The sequence below is a fragment of the Oratosquilla oratoria genome, chromosome 12 (assembly GCF_046742065.1).
Source record: "Oratosquilla oratoria isolate Oo_2021 chromosome 12, ASM4674206v1, whole genome shotgun sequence".
In the NCBI taxonomy this organism is placed as follows: domain Eukaryota; kingdom Metazoa; phylum Arthropoda; class Malacostraca; order Stomatopoda; family Squillidae; genus Oratosquilla; species Oratosquilla oratoria.
This window is the reverse complement of record NC_134788.1, coordinates 37,981,823-38,000,774: the sequence shown is the minus strand read 5'-3', so window position 1 is coordinate 38,000,774 and position 18,952 is coordinate 37,981,823. Positions and strand designations below refer to the sequence as shown.

The 18,952-nt window shown below is 39.3% G+C and overlaps 1 protein-coding gene across 1 annotated transcript; it reads right to left on the bottom strand.

Moving 5' to 3' along the window:
- Positions 1–8,812: 8,812 nt before the first annotated feature.
- On the bottom strand, positions 8,813–15,526 carry LOC143030337 (uncharacterized). The gene is made up of 2 exons (XM_076193490.1): positions 15,325–15,526; positions 8,813–9,917 (listed from the first exon to the last, which is right to left on the bottom strand). Exons 1-2 carry the CDS (start codon positions 15,524–15,526, stop codon positions 9,085–9,087), a joined length of 1,035 nt encoding a protein of 344 aa, XP_076049605.1. The 3' UTR covers positions 8,813–9,084.
- Between the last annotated feature and the right edge of the window lie 3,426 nt (positions 15,527–18,952).

Sequence of the window (18,952 nt, the reverse complement as noted above, 5' to 3'; positions counted from 1 at the left end):
CTGCGCATGCGTCGTGACGTCATGGGCAGAGATTGATAGTTAAAAAAAGAGATAAGAAAATAAAATTTACAATGAATAAAATTGAATAACAAAGAAGAGAGATAAAGAAAAAAAAAGGTGAAAGAATTAATTTTGAATTTTAGGTTAATCGTTGGTCGTCATCGGGTTTGTTGTCTTTTGCGCATGCGCCGTAACGTCATGGGCAGACATTGGTAGATAAAAAAAAAAGCAAAAAAGAAAAGAAGAAAAAAAAGAGAGAAAGAAAAAAAGAATGAGAAAGAATGAGTTAATTGTGAATTTTAGGTTAATCGTTTGTCGTCCGTCTTCGGGTTTGTTGTTTTCTTTTGCGCATGCAACGTGACGTCATGGACAGCGATTGATAGATAAAAAAAATTAAAACATAAAATCAAATAAGAAAAAATATATATAGAGAGAAAGAGAAAGAAAAGAAGCAGAAAGAATTATTTTTGAATTTTAAGATCATTAGTCCTCTTCGAATTTGTTGTCTTTTGCGCATGCGTCTTGACGTCATAGGCAGAGTCTGGTAGATAAAAAAAGATAAACAAGAAAGCTAAATAACGAGTAGCTTGGTAGATAAAAAAACGAAAATGACAAAGAAAAGAGAGAAAGAAAAGAAAACAAAGAATTAATTTTGAATGAATGAATCGTTGGTCGTCTTCGAGTTTGTTGTCTTTTGCGCATGCGCCGTGACGTCATGGGCAGACATTGGTAGATAAAAAAAAATATAAAAAAAAAAGAAAACGAAGAAAAGAGAGAAAGAGAAAAAAAAGGAGAAAGATTGAATTATTTTTGAATTTTAGGTTAATCGTCTGTCGTCCGTCTTCGGGTTTGTTGTTGTTTTCTTTTGCGCATGCAACGTGACGTCATGGACAGCGATTGATAGATAAAAAAAATATAAAACATAAAATTGAATAAGAACAAATAGAGAGAGAGAGAGAAAGAGAGAGAAAGAGAAAGAAAAGAAGCAGAAAGAATTAATTTTGAATTTTAGGACCATTAGTCGTCCTCAAATTTGTTGTCTTTTGCACATGCGTCGTGACGTCATAGGCAGAGGCTGGTAGATCAAAAAAGATAAACAAGAAAATTAAATAACGAATAGATTGATAAAATTGATTGATAAAATTAAATAACAAAGAAAAGAGAGAGAGAAAAGAAAACAAAGAATTAATTTTGAAAGAATGAATCGTTTGTCGTCTTCGAGTTTGTTGCTTTTTGCGCATGCGCCGTGACGTCATGGGCAGAGACTGGTAGATAACACAAGAAAGAAAAAAAGAAAAGAAGAAAAAACGAAGAAAAGAGAGAAAGAGAAAAAGAAGGAGAAAGAATGAGTTAATTTTGAATTTTAGGTTAATGGTTTGTCGTCCGTCTTCGGGTTTGTTGTTGTTTTCTTTTGCGCATGCGATGTGACGTCATGGACGGCGATTGATAGATAGAAAAAATGATAAAACATAAGATTAAATAAGAAAAAATAGAGAGAGAGAGAGAGAGAGAGAGAGAGAGAAAGAAAAGAAGCAGAAAGAATTAATTTTGTATATTAGGATCATTAGTCGACTTCAAATTTGTTGTCTTTTGTGCATGCGTCGTGACGTCATAGGCAGAGGCTGGTAGATAAAAAAGATAAACAAGAAAATTAAATAACGAATAGATCGATAAAATTGATTGATAAAATTAAATAACAAAGAAGAGAGAGAAAAGAAAACAAAGAATTAATTTTGAAAGAATGAATCGTTTGTCGTCTTCGAGTTTGTTGTTTTTTGCGCATGCGCCGTGATGTCATGGTCAGAGACTGGTAGATAACAAAAGAAAGAAAAAAAGAAAAGAAGAAAAAACGAAGAAAAGAGAGAAAGAGAAAAAGAAGGAGAAAGAATGAGTTAATTTTGAATTTTAGGTTAATGGTTTGTCGTCCGTCTTCAGGTTTGTTGTTGTTTTCTTTTGCGCATGCGACGTGACGTCATGGACGGCGATTGATAGATAAAATAAATATAAAACATAAAATTGAATAAGAACAAATAGAGAGAGAGAGAAAAAGAGAGAGAGAGAAAGAAAAGAAGCAGAAAGAATTAATTTTGAATTTTAGGATCATTAGTCGTCTTCAGATTTGTTGTCTTTTGCGCATGCGTCGTGACGTCATAGGCAGAGGCTGGTAGATAAACAAAGATAAACAAGAAAATTAAATAACGAATAGATTGATAAAATTGATTGATAAAATTAAATAACAAAGAAAAGAGAGAGAGAAAAGAAAACAAAGAATTAATTTTGAAAGAATGAATCGTTTGTCGTCTTCGAGTTTGTTGTTTTTTGCGCATGCACCGTGACGTCATGGGCAGAGACTGGTAGATAACAAAAGAAAGAAAAAAAAAGAAAAGAAGAGAAAATGAAGAAAATAGAGAAAGAGAAAATGAAGAAAATAGAGAAAGAGAAAAAGAAGGAGAAAGAATGAGTTAATTTTTATTTTTAGGTTAATGGTTTGTCGTCCGTCTTCGGGTTTGTTGTTGTTTTCTTTTGCGCATGCGACGTGACGTCATGGACGGCGATTGATAGATAAAAAAAATATAAAACATAAAATTAAATAAGAAAAAATAGAGAGAGAGAAAAAGAGAGAGAGAGAGAAAGAAAAGAAGCAGAAAGAATTAATTTTGTATATTAGGATCATTAGTCGACTTCAAATTTGTTGTCTTTTGCGCATGCGTCGTGACGTCATAGGCAGAGGCTGGTAGATAAAAAGAGATAAACAAGAAAATTAAATAACGAATAGATCGATAAAATTGATTGATAAAATTAAATAACAAAGAAAAGAGAGAGAGAAAAGAAAACAAAGAATTAATTTTGAAAGAATGAATCGTTTGTCGTCTTCGAGTTTGTTGTTTTTTGCGCATGCGCCGTGACGTCATGGTCAGAGACTGGTAGATAACAAAAGAAAGAAAAAAAGAAAAGAGGAAAAAACGAAGAAAAGAGAGAAAGAGAAAAAGAAGGAGAAAGAATGAGTTAATTTTGAATTTTAGGTTAATGGTTTGTCGTCCATCTTCGGGTTTGTTGTTGTTTTCTTTTGCGCATGCGATGTGACGTCATGGACAGCGATTGATAGAATTTTTTTTATAAAACATAAAATTAAATATGAAAAAATAGAGAGAGAGAGAAAGAGAGAGAAAGAGAGAGAAAGAAAAGCAGAAAGAATTAATTTTGAATTTTAGGATCATTAGTCGTCTTTGGGTTTGTCGTCTTTTGCGCATGCGTCGTGACGTCACGGGCAGAGACTGGTAGATAAAAAAAGATAAACAAGAAAATTAAATAACGAATAGATTGATAAAATTGATTGATAAAATTAAATAACGAAGAAAAGAGAGAAAGAAAACAAAAAATTAATTTTGAAAGAATGAATCGTTTGTCGTCTTCGAGTTTGTTGTTTTTTGCGCATGCATCCTGACGTCATGGGCAGAGACTGGTAGATAAAAAGAAAGAAAAAAAGAATATAAGAGAAAACGAAGAGAAGAGAGAAATAGAAAAAAAGGAGAAAGAATGAGTTAATTTTGAATTTTAGGTAAATCGTTTGTCGTCCGTCTCCGAGTTTGTTGTTGTTTTCTTTTGCGCATGCGACGTGATGTCATGGACAGCGATTGATAGATAATGTTTTGTTCCCCGAGACCGTTGGTGCGACATCAACAACTGGTATCCAGACTCGTCTACACCATGGTCATACGTGTTGCAAATATAAGCACCCTCAACAATTATTTGGTAAACAATCTAAATCCCTTTTGTGATGGTCTGCATATATTTTCCCCCATTGACTGCATTATTAACAATTGGATGTATTGTTAACTATCAATTGTATTACTAAATTAATGGGTATATTGTTGATTTATTGTGTTGTAATCAAACTATATGTACAATGTAAGAACCAATATTAAGCTCACACGCGCATCTCTGAGTTTGCCGCGAAATCTGAATTAGTGGCGGGCCGTGGCGTGTAAGCAAGCAAAAGTGTAAGCAAGCTTTTGTAATTTTTGGTGTATGCCGAGAAAGTTGACTCAATACATAATTCCCAGTGTCAAGGTGCTTTTCATTGCCATCAATAACATTTTAGCGTCATATATTTTCAATTTTTTTTTTAACATTTCAACGTTGTCGAGTGATACGTACTTTGGCTGGCCAGCATATTACGCGTGTTTTTGCGTGTTTTCCTTTTTTCCCATTTCAGGTAGGTTTTCTAGTGATACAGTGACTTTAGGAATTATATGAAGTTGGTGCTCATGAACAGTGCATTTTAAATGTACGCCATGTGCTTTTTTGAGAGACGAATACCTCTTGGTCCCCAGTTTTGGCGCTTTGTGTGGACTTTTTTTTTTTATAATCACCGTCTTCTGAATTGGTGGAACATTCGCCCATTGTTGCTGTGTTCGAGGGAACTCATCTGGTGTCTAAATGTGGAAGGATTACTGTTCCAGCTCAATTTGTGTGAAGAGTTTGCCTGCGTGATTGCCGGGCTTCAGTACGCCGCCTCCGAAAGACTATGTTCATATTGTTGGTTAACAATCTTGTGAATATACTATATTTTTCTAGTTACACATGCAAGTAACTATATTTGAAGTATTGAAATTCCATTCTTTTGTATGAAATTCAAATAGTTAATGTCCAGGCAGCCATATTGCTTATGCCATATATAGGTAGCCATGTAACCTACGTCATAGGCAGCCATATTGGAACGTCATTCTCTTCGACCATCTTCCTTTCACTTAGTTATTGTATGGTTATCCTATTGCGGTGTCGTTTTCTTTATTGTCTATTTCAAGAGAATTTATCTTATTTATTTATTCATTCATTTATGTACTTATTTATTTATTTATTTGAGGTATTTCCCGAGTGTTTTTGTGAGCGGTCGCAATAATTAATCTGTGTTATTATTTTTTTTTTTTTTGCGGTTATGTTGCTATGGAGTGGTACTAAGCTACTTAGCCCTACTTCAACAATGTCTACTTAGTAGTTGCCATAATTTATCAGCAACAAAACTTTGCCTCAGACAATGGCTAATGCTACATTTACCCTCCTCCATCAGAACCCTTTCATAGCTAAATTCTCAGCTCAGGACCCTTATTATTTAGTGGTTGTTTTCCTCCAGCAATGTGAATACAGCATAGTGAATACTAATGTCTGTAATGGTTCTGAGATCTCAACTTATTTCTAACTCATTGGCAGCTGAAATGATGGAAGCTTCATGTCTTAGCTCCAAAATATTAAACTATAATTATCATACTTTTAGAGGAAATTTCCCCACTTTTTTTTTTAATTCCCCTGTGGGTAAAAAAGAAAAGAAAAAATCAACGATGTTTCCATTTAGATGATGTGCTCACGTTCCATTTGGGAACGCTGAAATGTATGCGTGCTCAGGCCAAGGCCAGAAAATTGCTTTTAAGGCTTTAGAGTCACTGATTAAATCAGACTGGGTAGATAAAGATATCCCTTTGGATAGATTAACACTGTGTTAGGGAAAAAATACTGCTACCAAGTACTTCCACTTGAGTCGTATGAGGGAAAAAAAAAAAAAAAAAAAAAAAAAAGTAAGGGCATAAGAAGGTCTGGGAGTTTTCCAATCGGTACCCTGAGGCTTGGGTCTTTTAATGTGCGTGGATGTGGTACAGATGAAAATAAAAGGGAAGAGATAGGCAGTACGTTTGTGAGATGGATGTGTTGGCAGTGAGTAAAACTAAGTTCAAAGGGAGGGGATAGCTTATGTTTGGGAGGATCTCAGGAGTGAAGAGAGGACAAGAGAGAGAAGGGTGGCTATACTAGTAAGTGAAGACATAGGTAAGCGTATGGTGGAATGGAAGGTTTCTTCGAGGTTAATGTGGATAAAGGTGAAACTGGGAAGGAGGATATGGGTTTTTGCAAGTGCATATGGGCCTGGTAGTGAAAAGAGTGTAGAGGAAAGAGAGGCTTTTTGGATAGATTTAAATTAGTACATAGAGGGATTAGGGAGAAATGTTAATGTAGTGGTATTGGGAGACCTTAATGCTGGTGTAGGAAATGAAGCAATAGACGGAGTGGTTGGTAAGTGTGAAGTTCCTGGAAAATCGTAGTGGAGAGATGATGGTGGAAATGTGTCTAGAGAGTTGATGATAGAGAATACAGTGTTCAGGAAGGAAGTCAAGCATAAGTACATATGGGAAAGGGTGGTGGATGGAAGGGTGGTAGATAGAACATTAATGGACTATATAGTGGTAACCAGGAGTATAGTATGAAGAGTTAAGGATATAAATGTTCTAAGGGGAGAGAGTAGGGGAATATCAGATCATTTTTGGTAGAAGGTAAGTTGAGAGTGGAGGATGGACGGAGAAAGAGGAAAAAACAACAACAACAGAAAGTAGGAAGGTGCTTAAAGTGAACTGTTTAAATGAGAAAGAAAAGGAGATGGAGTTCATGAAGAAGCTGAGAGAGGAGTGGGATAGAGTGAAGGATAGAGTAGACCCTACTCTTGACTGTGAATCAGAACCTTGTTCTTTCTATAGCAGAGAAGCTCACCCAATACGCTCTCAACAATGCAAAGAATACAGTTTTGAACAAGAAATTTTTCAACTAGCTAATACTCAGTTCGTTAGTCTTGGCATATCCAAGTGAGAATTTCATTTTAGAAAGATGCGTGGTGGTTCAAAGACATACGCCTCCTCCCTCCACTCCCTCAAATGCAGTCAGGGCACCTTCCTGCCTTTCTCAACCACTAATGCCCCCCCCCTCCTCCTCTCCTATGAGAATCATGTTCCTGCTGTTACAGTCCAGAACAAGTTCTCTATTTTGTAAAATTGCGGATAACCCTCCCACTACGTTTTCAACAAATCCCTCCACCTCATTTTTGGCAAAGCATTTCTTTACATCTTCAATAAAACCATTTTTTACATTGTGGCGACGACGCCACAAAAACAATTCACGAGATGCAGATTGACAGCTGATTGGTTGCTGAGATAAACCGCTGCCAATGCCGCTGACTGGCTTTTAGGACGATCCTTCTTGCCGTCCTCAGTCGCTACTATAACATTCGCTACTGTCAGGGACGCACAGGTATGGCGGCCCATCAGGTCACAAAGCGATCGCTGATTGGCCGATGGGACTGCCGAGTGATCTCGGAACTCACTATATAAGCCATGTCTCTCGCACAATAAAGTAAAGGAGAACGGGTTGAGACACCAAGTCCTTTATTCCTCACCGCCTTTGACCACCCGACCACGTAGTCTGCTTGAGTAGCGCTCACTACGTTGGTGACCCCGGCACAATGGACACGACCTCCTGTAATCCTTCGTCCACCATTTCCGCAGACATCCACCCAGTTGCAGCCGCGCAAATAAAACTCCCGTCTTTCTCTACGATCGACGCGAATACCTGGTTCTGGCGAGAAATACAGTTTCACCTCAAGAGCGTAGAGAGCCAAATCTCACGGGCCGACCACGTCTTAGCAGCTCTCCCAAACGAACTTCACCCTCACATCTCGGAATGGTCGGAAACCCAAGGTAACAACACCGCCATCAAATACGACGACCTGAAAATCTCTTCAGCGTTTTACACCTTCACCAGCATCGCAAATGACGCAACTCATCCAGCCTTCACATCAACCCTTGGGCGACCAGAAACCCTCTGACGCCCTTCACGGGATGAAGGCTCTAGCAAGACGCCCTCCAGCAACCAACGGAACGCCTCGATAGCTAGATCTGCTTGAAGCACTATGGCTCCTCCGCCTCCCCGAATCCAATCGCGCTACCATTCCCGAAATAGACGAGGACGCCCTCCAACTGCAAGCAAATCACTTAGCGGACGACGCTCTCACAGCTCCACCACGCCATCCATGCCTTCTGATTCCTCACTTTCATTCCAGGATAACGAGAACGAGGTCGACATCGCAGTAGCACACCGTCCACCACCACGTACCCGGCAAACACCGACGACACAACAACTCTACCACGTCCGGCGGCCACAGTCAGACCAGAAAAGGAGCACGACGAAATTCACGAACCAGCTCTGTTACTACCATGCCAAGTTTGGCCCCGAGGTAAGGAACTGCCAGCCAGCAAAGAGTAGGACGACGTCCGCCGTGCATCGCGACGGCCTCCTCCGGTATCACCTTCTTCCTCTCTGATCCTGCAACGGGCGTGCACTTCTTGGTCGGCACGGGCGCTGCCCGCTCCCTACAAGCCGCACGTTGGAGGAAGCCTCATCAACCAGCATTCAATGTCTAACTCACCGCAGCCAACAACACTCCGATATCAACATATGGCCGCCAACATCACGAGATCAGTATCGGCGGGCGCACTTTGGATGGAGCTTTATAGTGGTAGATGTCACCCTCCACCTTCTAGGGGCGGATTTCCTAGTCCACTACCAGCTCCTCGTCGACGTGCCAGATGTCAGCTAGTAGACGAAGCCTCCCTCACCACCGCACCCACCGAGTTCGCCCTTCAGGTCAGGTAGTCGAGGTGACAGACAGCTTCGCCCACATCCGCAACGCCTACCCCGATGTCTTCAAGCCCAAACTCCGGCAACAGCCACAGAACCCAGCGAAACACCGAATCTATCACCGCATAAGGGCATCAGGGCCCCCGTTTTTCCGTAAGTTCAGTCGCATTCAAGAATCTTAAAGGAAATGAAAAATGAGATTGTTGTTCCATTAGAAATGATTTTCAAGAAATCCATCATATCCGGAGATGTCCCAAGAGAATGGAAGCTAGCTAGCGTTACTCCCATATTCAAAAAAGGTGGCAAAAAGAAAGCAAATAACTACAGGCCTATAAGCTTGACGTCAATCGTAGGAACACTTAAGAATCTTTCATTATAAAAGAGCAAAATTGCAATTATGAAATAGGCCAAAGGCCATTCAAAGTACTGCACATCTGAGATTAAAACAACTAATATTTACAACGAACAGTATGCGTGTGTGATGACTCACCTACCAAACAGTAGATCAATACACAATAACTGAAAATACCATCATATAGAAAAGTGGAATGACTCAGGTCACACTATAGAGGTCTCTTACCAGCGCGAATCATCACACACTGAGATCAACCTTTCGTGAGGAAATGTGAGTCACAACGTGACATTTGAAATGCATTCTTTGCGAGAAAGCGGAAAAGGCTTATTTCCTAAATGGGTCACCACGTGATGTCTAAGTTTACTTTTTTCTGAGAAAGCTCCATCACACATGTCACACTTGAAGGGCTTCTCTCTAGTGTGTGTCATCATGTGTCGTTTGAGATAAGTCTTTCGTGAGAAAACACCATCACACAGGTCACAATTGAAAGGCTTCTCTCCAGTGTGGGTCACTGTGTGTCGTTTGAGACTGCTCTTGTGTGAGAAAGCTGCATCACACAGGTCACACTTGAAAAGCTTTTCTCCAGTGTGGGTTATCACGTGGCATTTGAGATCACTCTTTCGTGAGAAAGCCAAATCACACAAGTCGCATTGGAAAGGCCTCTCTCCAGTGTGGGTTACCATGTGTCCCTTGAGAGGAGTCTTTCGTGGAAAAGCTGCATCACACAGGTCACATTGGAAAGGCTTCTCTCCAGTGTGGGTCATCACGTGATCTTTGAGATAATCTTTTCGTGAGAAAGCTGCATCACACAGATCACATACGAAAGGCTTTTCTCCAGTGTGGATGATGACGTGTTTTTTGAGACTAAACTTTTTTGAGAAAGCTGCATCACACAGGTCACATTGGAAAGGCTTCTCTCCAGTGTGGTCCATCACGTGATATTTGAGAGCAGTCTTTTCTGAGAAAGCCGCATCGCACAGGTCACATTGGAAAGGCTTCTCTCCAGTGTGGGTTATTAAATGTCGTTTGAGGTGACGCTTTTGTGAGAAAGGCTTCTCTCCAGTGTGGGTCATTACATGTTGTTTGAGATGACTCCTTCTTAAGAAAGCTGTATCACACAGGTCACACTTGAAAGGCTTCTCTCCAGAGTGGGTCATTGTGTGATATTTGAGACCATTCCTACTTGGAAAAGCTGCATCACACAGGTCACACTTGAAAGGCTTCTCTCCAGTGTGGTTCATCACGTGTTGTTTGAGACTACCCTTTTGTGAGAAAGTTGCATTACACAAGTCACATTGGAAAGGCTTCTCTCCAGTGTGGGTCATCAAATGTCGTTTGAGGTCACACTTTCGTGACAAAACTGTATCACATAGGTCACATTGGAAAGGCTTGTCTCCAGTGTGGGTTATCATGTGTTGTTTGAGATGACTCTGTTGTGAAAAAGCTGCATCACACAGGTCACATTGGGAAAGTTTCTCTCCAATGTGGGTCATCGCGTAATATTTAAGACGACTCGTGATATAGGTGTGCCGTAGACTCCACACCAGATTCTCTTTATAAATGACGAATATGTGGAATCTTCTAAGGAAATGTTGATATTTACTTTCAACCTAAAAAAACAAACATATGGTAAGTTCTACATCTAACCTGTTGATAGCATGTAACAACAATAACAAGCACATATACATATATAGTGGGGCATTAACCAAGCTGCAGTATCAAAGAAAGGTAAAGGGAGAAGAAAGAAATAAAAGGTTGAGCAAATACTAAAAGTGAAGTTCAGCACCAAATGAGAAAAGACATGGGCTAAATATAAACTAATCAGGAAACAAGGTAAACTGTGGCTGAATAAATAATGCAAAGAAAAACAGGTAACAAGAAAAAGAGATCAGTGTATAATGTAGGAGACAATAGCATACTTGGGAATAAGTAATCTTCAACAATTTTTCGCAGAGGACTACTATACACACACACACACACACACACACACACACACACACACACACACACACACACACACACACACACACAAAGGATTACAAAGGATTACAAAGGCGGAGCATGCCGACAGGAGACCTTTTGATCCATATCTAGGTCGGATGCGAAAAAAAATCATATTAATAATAAAACAATAAATAAAAACTATAATAATGTAAATAACAAATAAAATACATAAATAAATGCATAGGTATAGTTAAATAATAAACAAACAGGTAAATAGTAAATGATAATAAATTGACATATAACTAATAATAAATGAAAATCAGACAGACAAATGATAACAAAACAAAAACAATATAAAATAAATTATAATCATTACAGCATCTTACTTAGGTATTTATCTAAATGATTCTTAAAGCTTTGAACTGAACTACATTGCACTACCTGTGCAGGAAGTTTATTCCATTCATTAACTACACGGTTGGCAAAGTTGTTTCTACCTACTTCCAAATTGAATCTATTTCCGGACAGTTTGAGACCATTGTTTCTTGTCTGATTCTCATTCAATGTAAAAATTTGGTCACTTTTGATGTTGTCAATTCCCTTTAGAATTTTAAAAACCTGTATCAAGTCACCTCTGAGTCTACGCTTTTTTAGGGAAAACAGATTCATATGTTTTAGTCGATTTTCGTATGATTTATTTTTGATATTTGGAATAAGTTTTGTGGCTCGCCGTTGTACTCTTTCCAATCTGTCAATGTCTTTAATGAGATTCGGTGACCATACGAAAACAGCATATTCCAAATGTGGACGAACTAACGATTTATATAGCTTGTTAATGAGTGATGGACTTTTGAAATCAAAAGATCGCGCAATCAGTCCTAGAATCTTATTCGCTTTCTCAGAGGCTGAAATACACTGCTTGGATGATTTGAGGTCGTTACTGATAATTACGCCGAGATCTTTTTCACTATCCACTTTTGTTAACGAATTTCCAAATAACTTGTAATCGTACTTACTGTTATTTTTACCTATGTGCATTACCTTGCATTTACTTGTGTTAAATTTCATTAGCCACTTTTCAGACCATTGCTGTAATTGATCTAAATCTTCTTGAATATCTAATTGATTTGAGTGATCATTTGCCACTCCGCACAGTTTTGTATCAGCAAATTTAGAAACAGTAGATTTTAGTCCATGGTCTATATCATTTATATATACTATGAATAGAAGTGGCCCAAGAACGGAACCCTGAGGAACTCCACTTGCAACACTTTTCCATTCAGAAGTTTTTCCATTTAAAACAACTCTCTGTTTTCGATCATTCAACCAATTACTAGTCCAACCTAATAGGCTACCACTTATTCCATGCAAAGCTAATTTAGTAAGTAGTCTTTCGTGTGGGACGGTATCAAAAGCTTTTGCAAAGTCTAGATATACTAAATCTATATTGTTTCTTTTGTCATAATTCGAGATAACTGTGTTGTAGAATTCGAGTAAGTTAGTCACGCAAGAACGTTTCCGTCTGAAACCATGCTGGCTATCATTTATCAAACGGTTACTTTCTAAATGATGTTCGATAGCATCTCTGATGATAGTTTCCATTATTTTTCTTACGATTGAAGTGAAACTTATAGGCCTATAGTTATTTGGTTTCTTTTTGTCACCTTTTTTGAATATGGGAGTAACGTTAGCTAGCTTCCATTCTCTTGGGACATCTCCGGATATGATGGATTTCTTGAAAATAATTTCTAATGGAACAACAATCTCATTTTTAATTTCCTTTAAGATTCTTGGATGCCAACCGTCAGGCCCTGGTGTTTTATTAACTTTGAGTTTGTCTATACACCTTTTGATTTTTTCTTTTGTTATATTTACCGTAGTGAGTAAGTTTACCCTAGACTTTTCACAGGTTTCAGTTTGGAATTCACCTTGAGGTGTTTCGTTTACGAATACCGAGCTAAAATAATTGTTTAAGATATTACACATTCCTTCATTTGAATATTCAAGTTGACCGTCAGCAGATAATAGTGGACCAATGTGATTCCTAACAACCTTTTTATCTCTAATGTAACTATAGAATTCTTTGGGATTCTCTTTGGATTTCTCAGCGATGTTCATTTCGTATTGTCGTTTTCTTTTTCTTATTGTCTTTTTTAAATCTCTCTGTATTGATACATAACTTTCATAGTCATTAGATACACCCGAGCACTTATATTTCTTATAAGCCTGTCTCTTTTTAGCAATACTTTTTTCAGTTTCTTTGTCGAGCCACTTTGGGCGAGCCTGATTTGGGGGACGTCTGTCCTTAAAAAGAATGTAAGTTTGAATCATCTTAGTGAGCGTATTTTGAAATATTTCCCACATCTGATCTACAGGTCTTTCGTTTAATTTTGCCTCCCAATCTGTAAGCTGAAGCTCCTGACGTAGTTCTATGAACTGAGCTTTACTGAAATCGGGTATTTTAGAAACACAAGTATCTATTCTAAAATTGTTTAGGAGTTTGAATCTAACTAGGTTGTGATCGCTATTTGCAACAGATTCACCGACTTCTACATCAGTTATCATGCTTTCGCGGCTAGTGATCAAAAGATCGAGTAAGTTTCCATATCTTGTGGGCTCTTTTACATGCTGAATTAAGTAATTGTCACCAAGAAAATCAATCAAGCGACTACCTATATGGCCATGTTCAAGGGTCATCCAATCAATGTCAGTAAAATTGAAATCACCCATTATCAATAAATCCCGGTTACAGAAACTAGACAGTTCTTGAAATAACAGTTTGTCGTCTGCTAATGATAATGTCTCTGGCCTATATATTACACCTATATTCATTTTTTGTCCATTTGTTTGGGTTAACTCAACCCACAAACTATCATATGCATCCTGTTTCACTTTAAAACACAAGCATGAACATTGTTTTTCTTGTGGTTTCTATCCTGATGAAAGTGTTTAAATTCCGCAATATTAAATTCCGCTTCGAACTCTCTACCATTTAACCATGTCTTAGTTATTCCTATCATATCGAGATTTTCGCTTTTTTTTATTTTATCAAATTACTTTATAAAGTACATACATACAAAATTTCACATTTTTTATTTTATCAATATTTATATAGAACATACATATATGGACACCTGGACTGCCTGCATGGGTGGAATTCTCGAGATTATTCCAAACAATAATGCCGTAAATACTGGTAAAAGGGTGGAGGAGAAAGATCGTTGGCCCACGTATGTAAGATCACGCCCTTTGGTGAGGACCTTAAACCATTGAACCAAGGAAGTCACCACGTCACTGCAAAGCTCACGTAAGATCTTGTATATACCATCTCGGGGGATTCCTGGACAGAAGATTATAACTAATAGAAGTGAGTCGCCATATCCATAAGAGAGGATTACAAGGGCGGCGACAGTGGTAACACTTACATCTATATTTTCATCTATTTTCAACCACATTAACTTTTTACTTTTAATTCCATGTCATCACGAGCGAGACTGACAATGCGCTCAACGGAGACATATGCGGAAACTGATACGCAGTGAGGCCAAGGACTTGAACCCAGCTCAGACGTACCAAAGTGAACAGTGACTAACCACTGCGCCATCAAGAGAGAAGTTAAGCACAATTTCTTACATTTGTATGCTCGAGTTACATACATGTACACGAATCTTATGCTCAACCCATCCCCGCTATGATGGTGCAATGGTAGTACGTGCGCGTGGGCAAGTGTTATACACACACACACTGAATGGTCCCCAGTGCAGATATTAATCTATTTCCAACCACATTAATTTTTCATGTCTTCGTTGAGCGCATTGTCAGTCTCGATCGTGATGACATGGAATTGAAAGTGAAAAGTTAATGTGGTTGAAAATAGATTAATATCTGCACTGGGGACCATTCAGTGTGTGTGTGTATAACACTTGCCCACGCGCACATACTACCATTGCACCATCATAGCGGGGATGGGTTGAGCATAAGATTCGTGTACATGTATGTAACTCGAGCATACAAATATAAGAAATTGTGCTCAACTTTTATCTCTCTTGATGGCGCAGTGGTTAGTCACTGTTCACTTTGGTATGTCTGAGCTGGGTTCGAGTCCTTGGCTTCACTGCGTATCAATTTCCGCATATGTCTCCGTTGAGCGCATTGTCAGTCTCCCTCGTGATGACATGGCATTAAAAGTGAAAAGTTAATGTGGTTGAAAATAGATTAATATCTGCACTGGGTACCATTCAGTGTGCATGTACATCTTCATGTATACTACTCTACCTGCACGAATGAAATTCCCAACATAGTCTGGACACCCCTTCCTCCAAGCTATAATTGATCGCCATCCCATGACTCAACCTTGACAACGGCTTCGTCCATCCCTTGTAGGTCGTCACCCATCCTAATTGAATCACTCACATCGGGCATTCCTAATTATCGATATTTCCGGTGTTATGGGATTATTCAAACTCTCCCAGTTTCTCCTTTAATAAAAATGCTGACTCCGTTGGTATGTGAACGGGACATACCAAATAGGTAGAAATGACAAGGGGAGGGGAGTATACTTTACCACCTACGTCTGATTATATCTACGATTTCCTTCATTCCTGACATGTTCCCTAGAACCCATAAACATAGAATCAGGAGTGCCAGTATTACCCTATGAACTTGAAGTTCTTGTCTCGTGCGAACTATGTCACATCTGAAAGCATCTCGCGAGAAAGCTGCATCGCACAAGTCAGACAAGAAAGTCTTCTCGTCACCTGTGTTGATTACCATATGCTGTTAGATGATACTGCTCCTTCAAGCTGTTGGAAAGGCCTTTTTTGTTTGTTCGGGAGTGGGTCATCATCAAGTGATATTTCAAATCATCCTTATCATATCAGAAAGCTTCATCCCACAGGTCACACCGCCGTAAAAGGCTCAATCATGTGTGGATCACCGTGTGACATTTGAGAGAAAAAAATCGGGGAAAATGTTTATGGCGCAGGTTGTTACACTGTCTGCAATGGGTTCTCTCCTGTATGGGTAATCATGTGACGTGATGTTTGAAAAGACCCTTACATGAAAAAAAGCTTTATTGCACAGGTCACACTGGAATGACCTCTTTTCAGCGTGGGTAATCATGTGACATTTAAGGTCGCTCTTTCGTGTCACACTGGAAAGAGCGACTCTAGTGTGGATCATCGGGGCTCGGAAAAAAAACAACAGAAAAAAGCCCCACTTAAGAAATTCCCTGGCGGAAAAAAGCCCCACCTTGAAAATACCCAGGCGGAAAAAAGACCCAATTTAGGAAAACAAGGTAACAATTTAAGAATAAAACTACGTGTTTATTGCCTAAAAGATAAATTTACTTGACACTATATGAAAATAATACAATATACTAAATATTAATAAAACAATCGGAAATTACTTCAATTCAACACAAATAATACATGACAATAGAAAAGCAATGGTATAATTGAGGCTAGCTATGCAGTATAAAGTATAAAAGTATCAAGTAAAAAAATAATACAAAGTCAGCACAAGTTTACATGATATTATATGAAAATACTACAATATACTAAATATTATGAATAGCAGATCTTTATTATAGAAAAATACAAAGACAGCACCAAGCTATGAAATAGTACATTTGAAAGTTAGCACTACTTTAGGTAAATCTAAATCTAATTGTAAGCGGATGCAGTGGGCACATCCTTTAAGAAACGCTTCAATGTCTTTCTGGCCTGCTTGGAAGTCTTTGCAGAGAGTGGGAAGCCTTTTCTGAAGGTCTTTTGTATGTCTCCCCTGCCCTGGTCTTTTCGTAGAGCCTCGATCGCGATCCACACGGAAGGATGGTCGGTCGGTCGTGGCCGATCATCCACATGTGTGAAGGCTTGATTCCACGCCTCACAATGCTTGTTCGCACGATGCCCGCCCGCCAGACAAGGTTATTTCGTGTACGTTCCAAAGTTCGGGTGGAAAAAGGGGTGGCGTTGGGCGCATACGAAGCGGCGGTCGGTAGCACATCACCTGGGCGTTCGGCAGGCATCTGGATACGACGATATCCTCCACACACGTAGGTCGCATCGAAATAATCTACCAGACAACTGAGTTGCTCCGGAATAACAGTTCCTAAAAATTCCATCCCCTCCGAAACTCTGTCACATGGCAGAAAAGCCAAGGCATCTAACATAGAACAAAATAATCTACTTTCTTCGTCTGTCTTGCACAGTGTCACAAGGCCTAATTCCTGTATCTTCCTCCAGGTGTTCTGCGTTAAGTGGAAAAAAACAACAACCGTGGCACTGAACGTGATCCCCGAATACAGTCCGGATAGCATTCACAGTCGCGAGTTCGAAATCGGTTGTGATTGTCGTAGGATCAAGGTTGAATCCTAGTGTGGCACACTGTTCAACAATGGCTTGGAACACTTCTTCATATATGCTCTGAGTTTTGCCAGAAAGAAAGGCGTAGACACATGTTATCTTCGACTCGCCTAAAGGGCAACGAATTAAATAGAGTTGATGAACGAGTTTCGGAGCAGTCCGGAATGTGCCATCCATAAACCATTGAGTGGAACGAGCAAGATAACGCAATCCCTCTTCAGTTGCAAAGACAATAACCCGTCTACTGCTATCAGCACCACTATCATAGAACATGAACTCCTGACCATCAAACATAGTCCATGAATCGTCCAGTTTTCAATCTTGCAGACAAGCGGGATCTTTCGGAGGAGCGTGGCGCTTATGGTTGCGAATCGTGCGATTCACAGACTCTGAGTTTCCAATCTCAGCACGCGCTGCGACAGGAAGATTAACAACAGTATCGGCAATAATCTGACTTGGCTTTCCTCTGGTGGCAGAAGCGTGCTCATTCATTTGACCCAGACTGGCCTTCGTGGCATCTACTTTAGCAGTATTAGAATTATGACTATGTTTTGTACCTTTGATTTCAATAGATATATCCAAGTCCGTGTAGAGTGTTGCACTGCATTTCATAGCTTTTCTCCTTGAACACTCCCATCGTATAGACGTTTTGTTCACACTCTTCTTCGTGTACATATAACCATCGTAACAAAATTTCTCTCCACCTTTGTTGTTTTTGATCATTTCCATGTTGAAATATATATATATCCACACAGATGAGTACACACTAATGATATGAATGATACTGAGATGAATGTGGGACTTGTATACCCACACCATTAGGGAAGTCTACTTCACACCTTTAATGCAATTAAACACCTCAACCTCACGGAATTTGAAACCAACTCACCGGGCCCTTTGAACTAGGTTTTATTTAAATCAAGTATTACTCTTATTAATAATAAGTATTATTATCTATAATTTTTTTTTTTTTCCGGTGGGGCTTCTTTCCGCCCAGGGATCTTCCCATGTGGGGATTTTTTCCGGGATTCGTGGATCATCATGTGACATTTAAGGTGACCCTTTTGTGAAAAAAGTGGAATCACATAGATCACACCGAAATAGCTTATCTCATGGGTGAGTCTTCATGTGATGATTGAGATGACTCTTTTGCGAGAAAGAAGAATCACACAAGTCACACTGGAAAGGCCTCTCTCCTGTGTGGGTCCTCATATGCTGTGTGAGATGACCCTTTTGCGAGAAAGCAGAATCACACAAGTTACACTGGAAAGGCTTCTCTCCTGTGTGGTTCATCATGTGATATTTGAGATGACCCTTTTGTGAGAAAGCAGAATCACACAAGTCACACTGAAATGGCTTCTCTCCTGTGTGGGTCATCATGTGACGTTTGAGATATCGCTTTTGTGAAAAGGTAGAATCACACAAGTCACACTGAAATGGCTTCTCTCCTGTGTGGGTCATCATGTGACGTTTGAGATGACCCTTTTGTGAGAAAGCAGAATCACACAAGTCACACTGAAATGGCTTCTCTCCTGTGTGGGTCCTCATGTGACATTTCAGATTACCCTTGTGTGAGAAAGCAGAATCGCAAATGTCACACTGGAATGGCTTCTCTCCTGTGTGGGACATCATGTGATGTTTAAGCTCACTCTTTTGTAAGAAAGCAGAATCATACAAGTCACACTGGATAGGTTTCTCCTCTGTGTGGGTCATCATGTGATGTTTGAGATTACCCTTTTGTGAGAAAGCAGAATCACACAAGTCACACTCGAAAGGCTTCTCTCCTGTGTGGGTCCTCATGTGACGTTTCAGGTGATTCTTGTGTGAGAAAGCA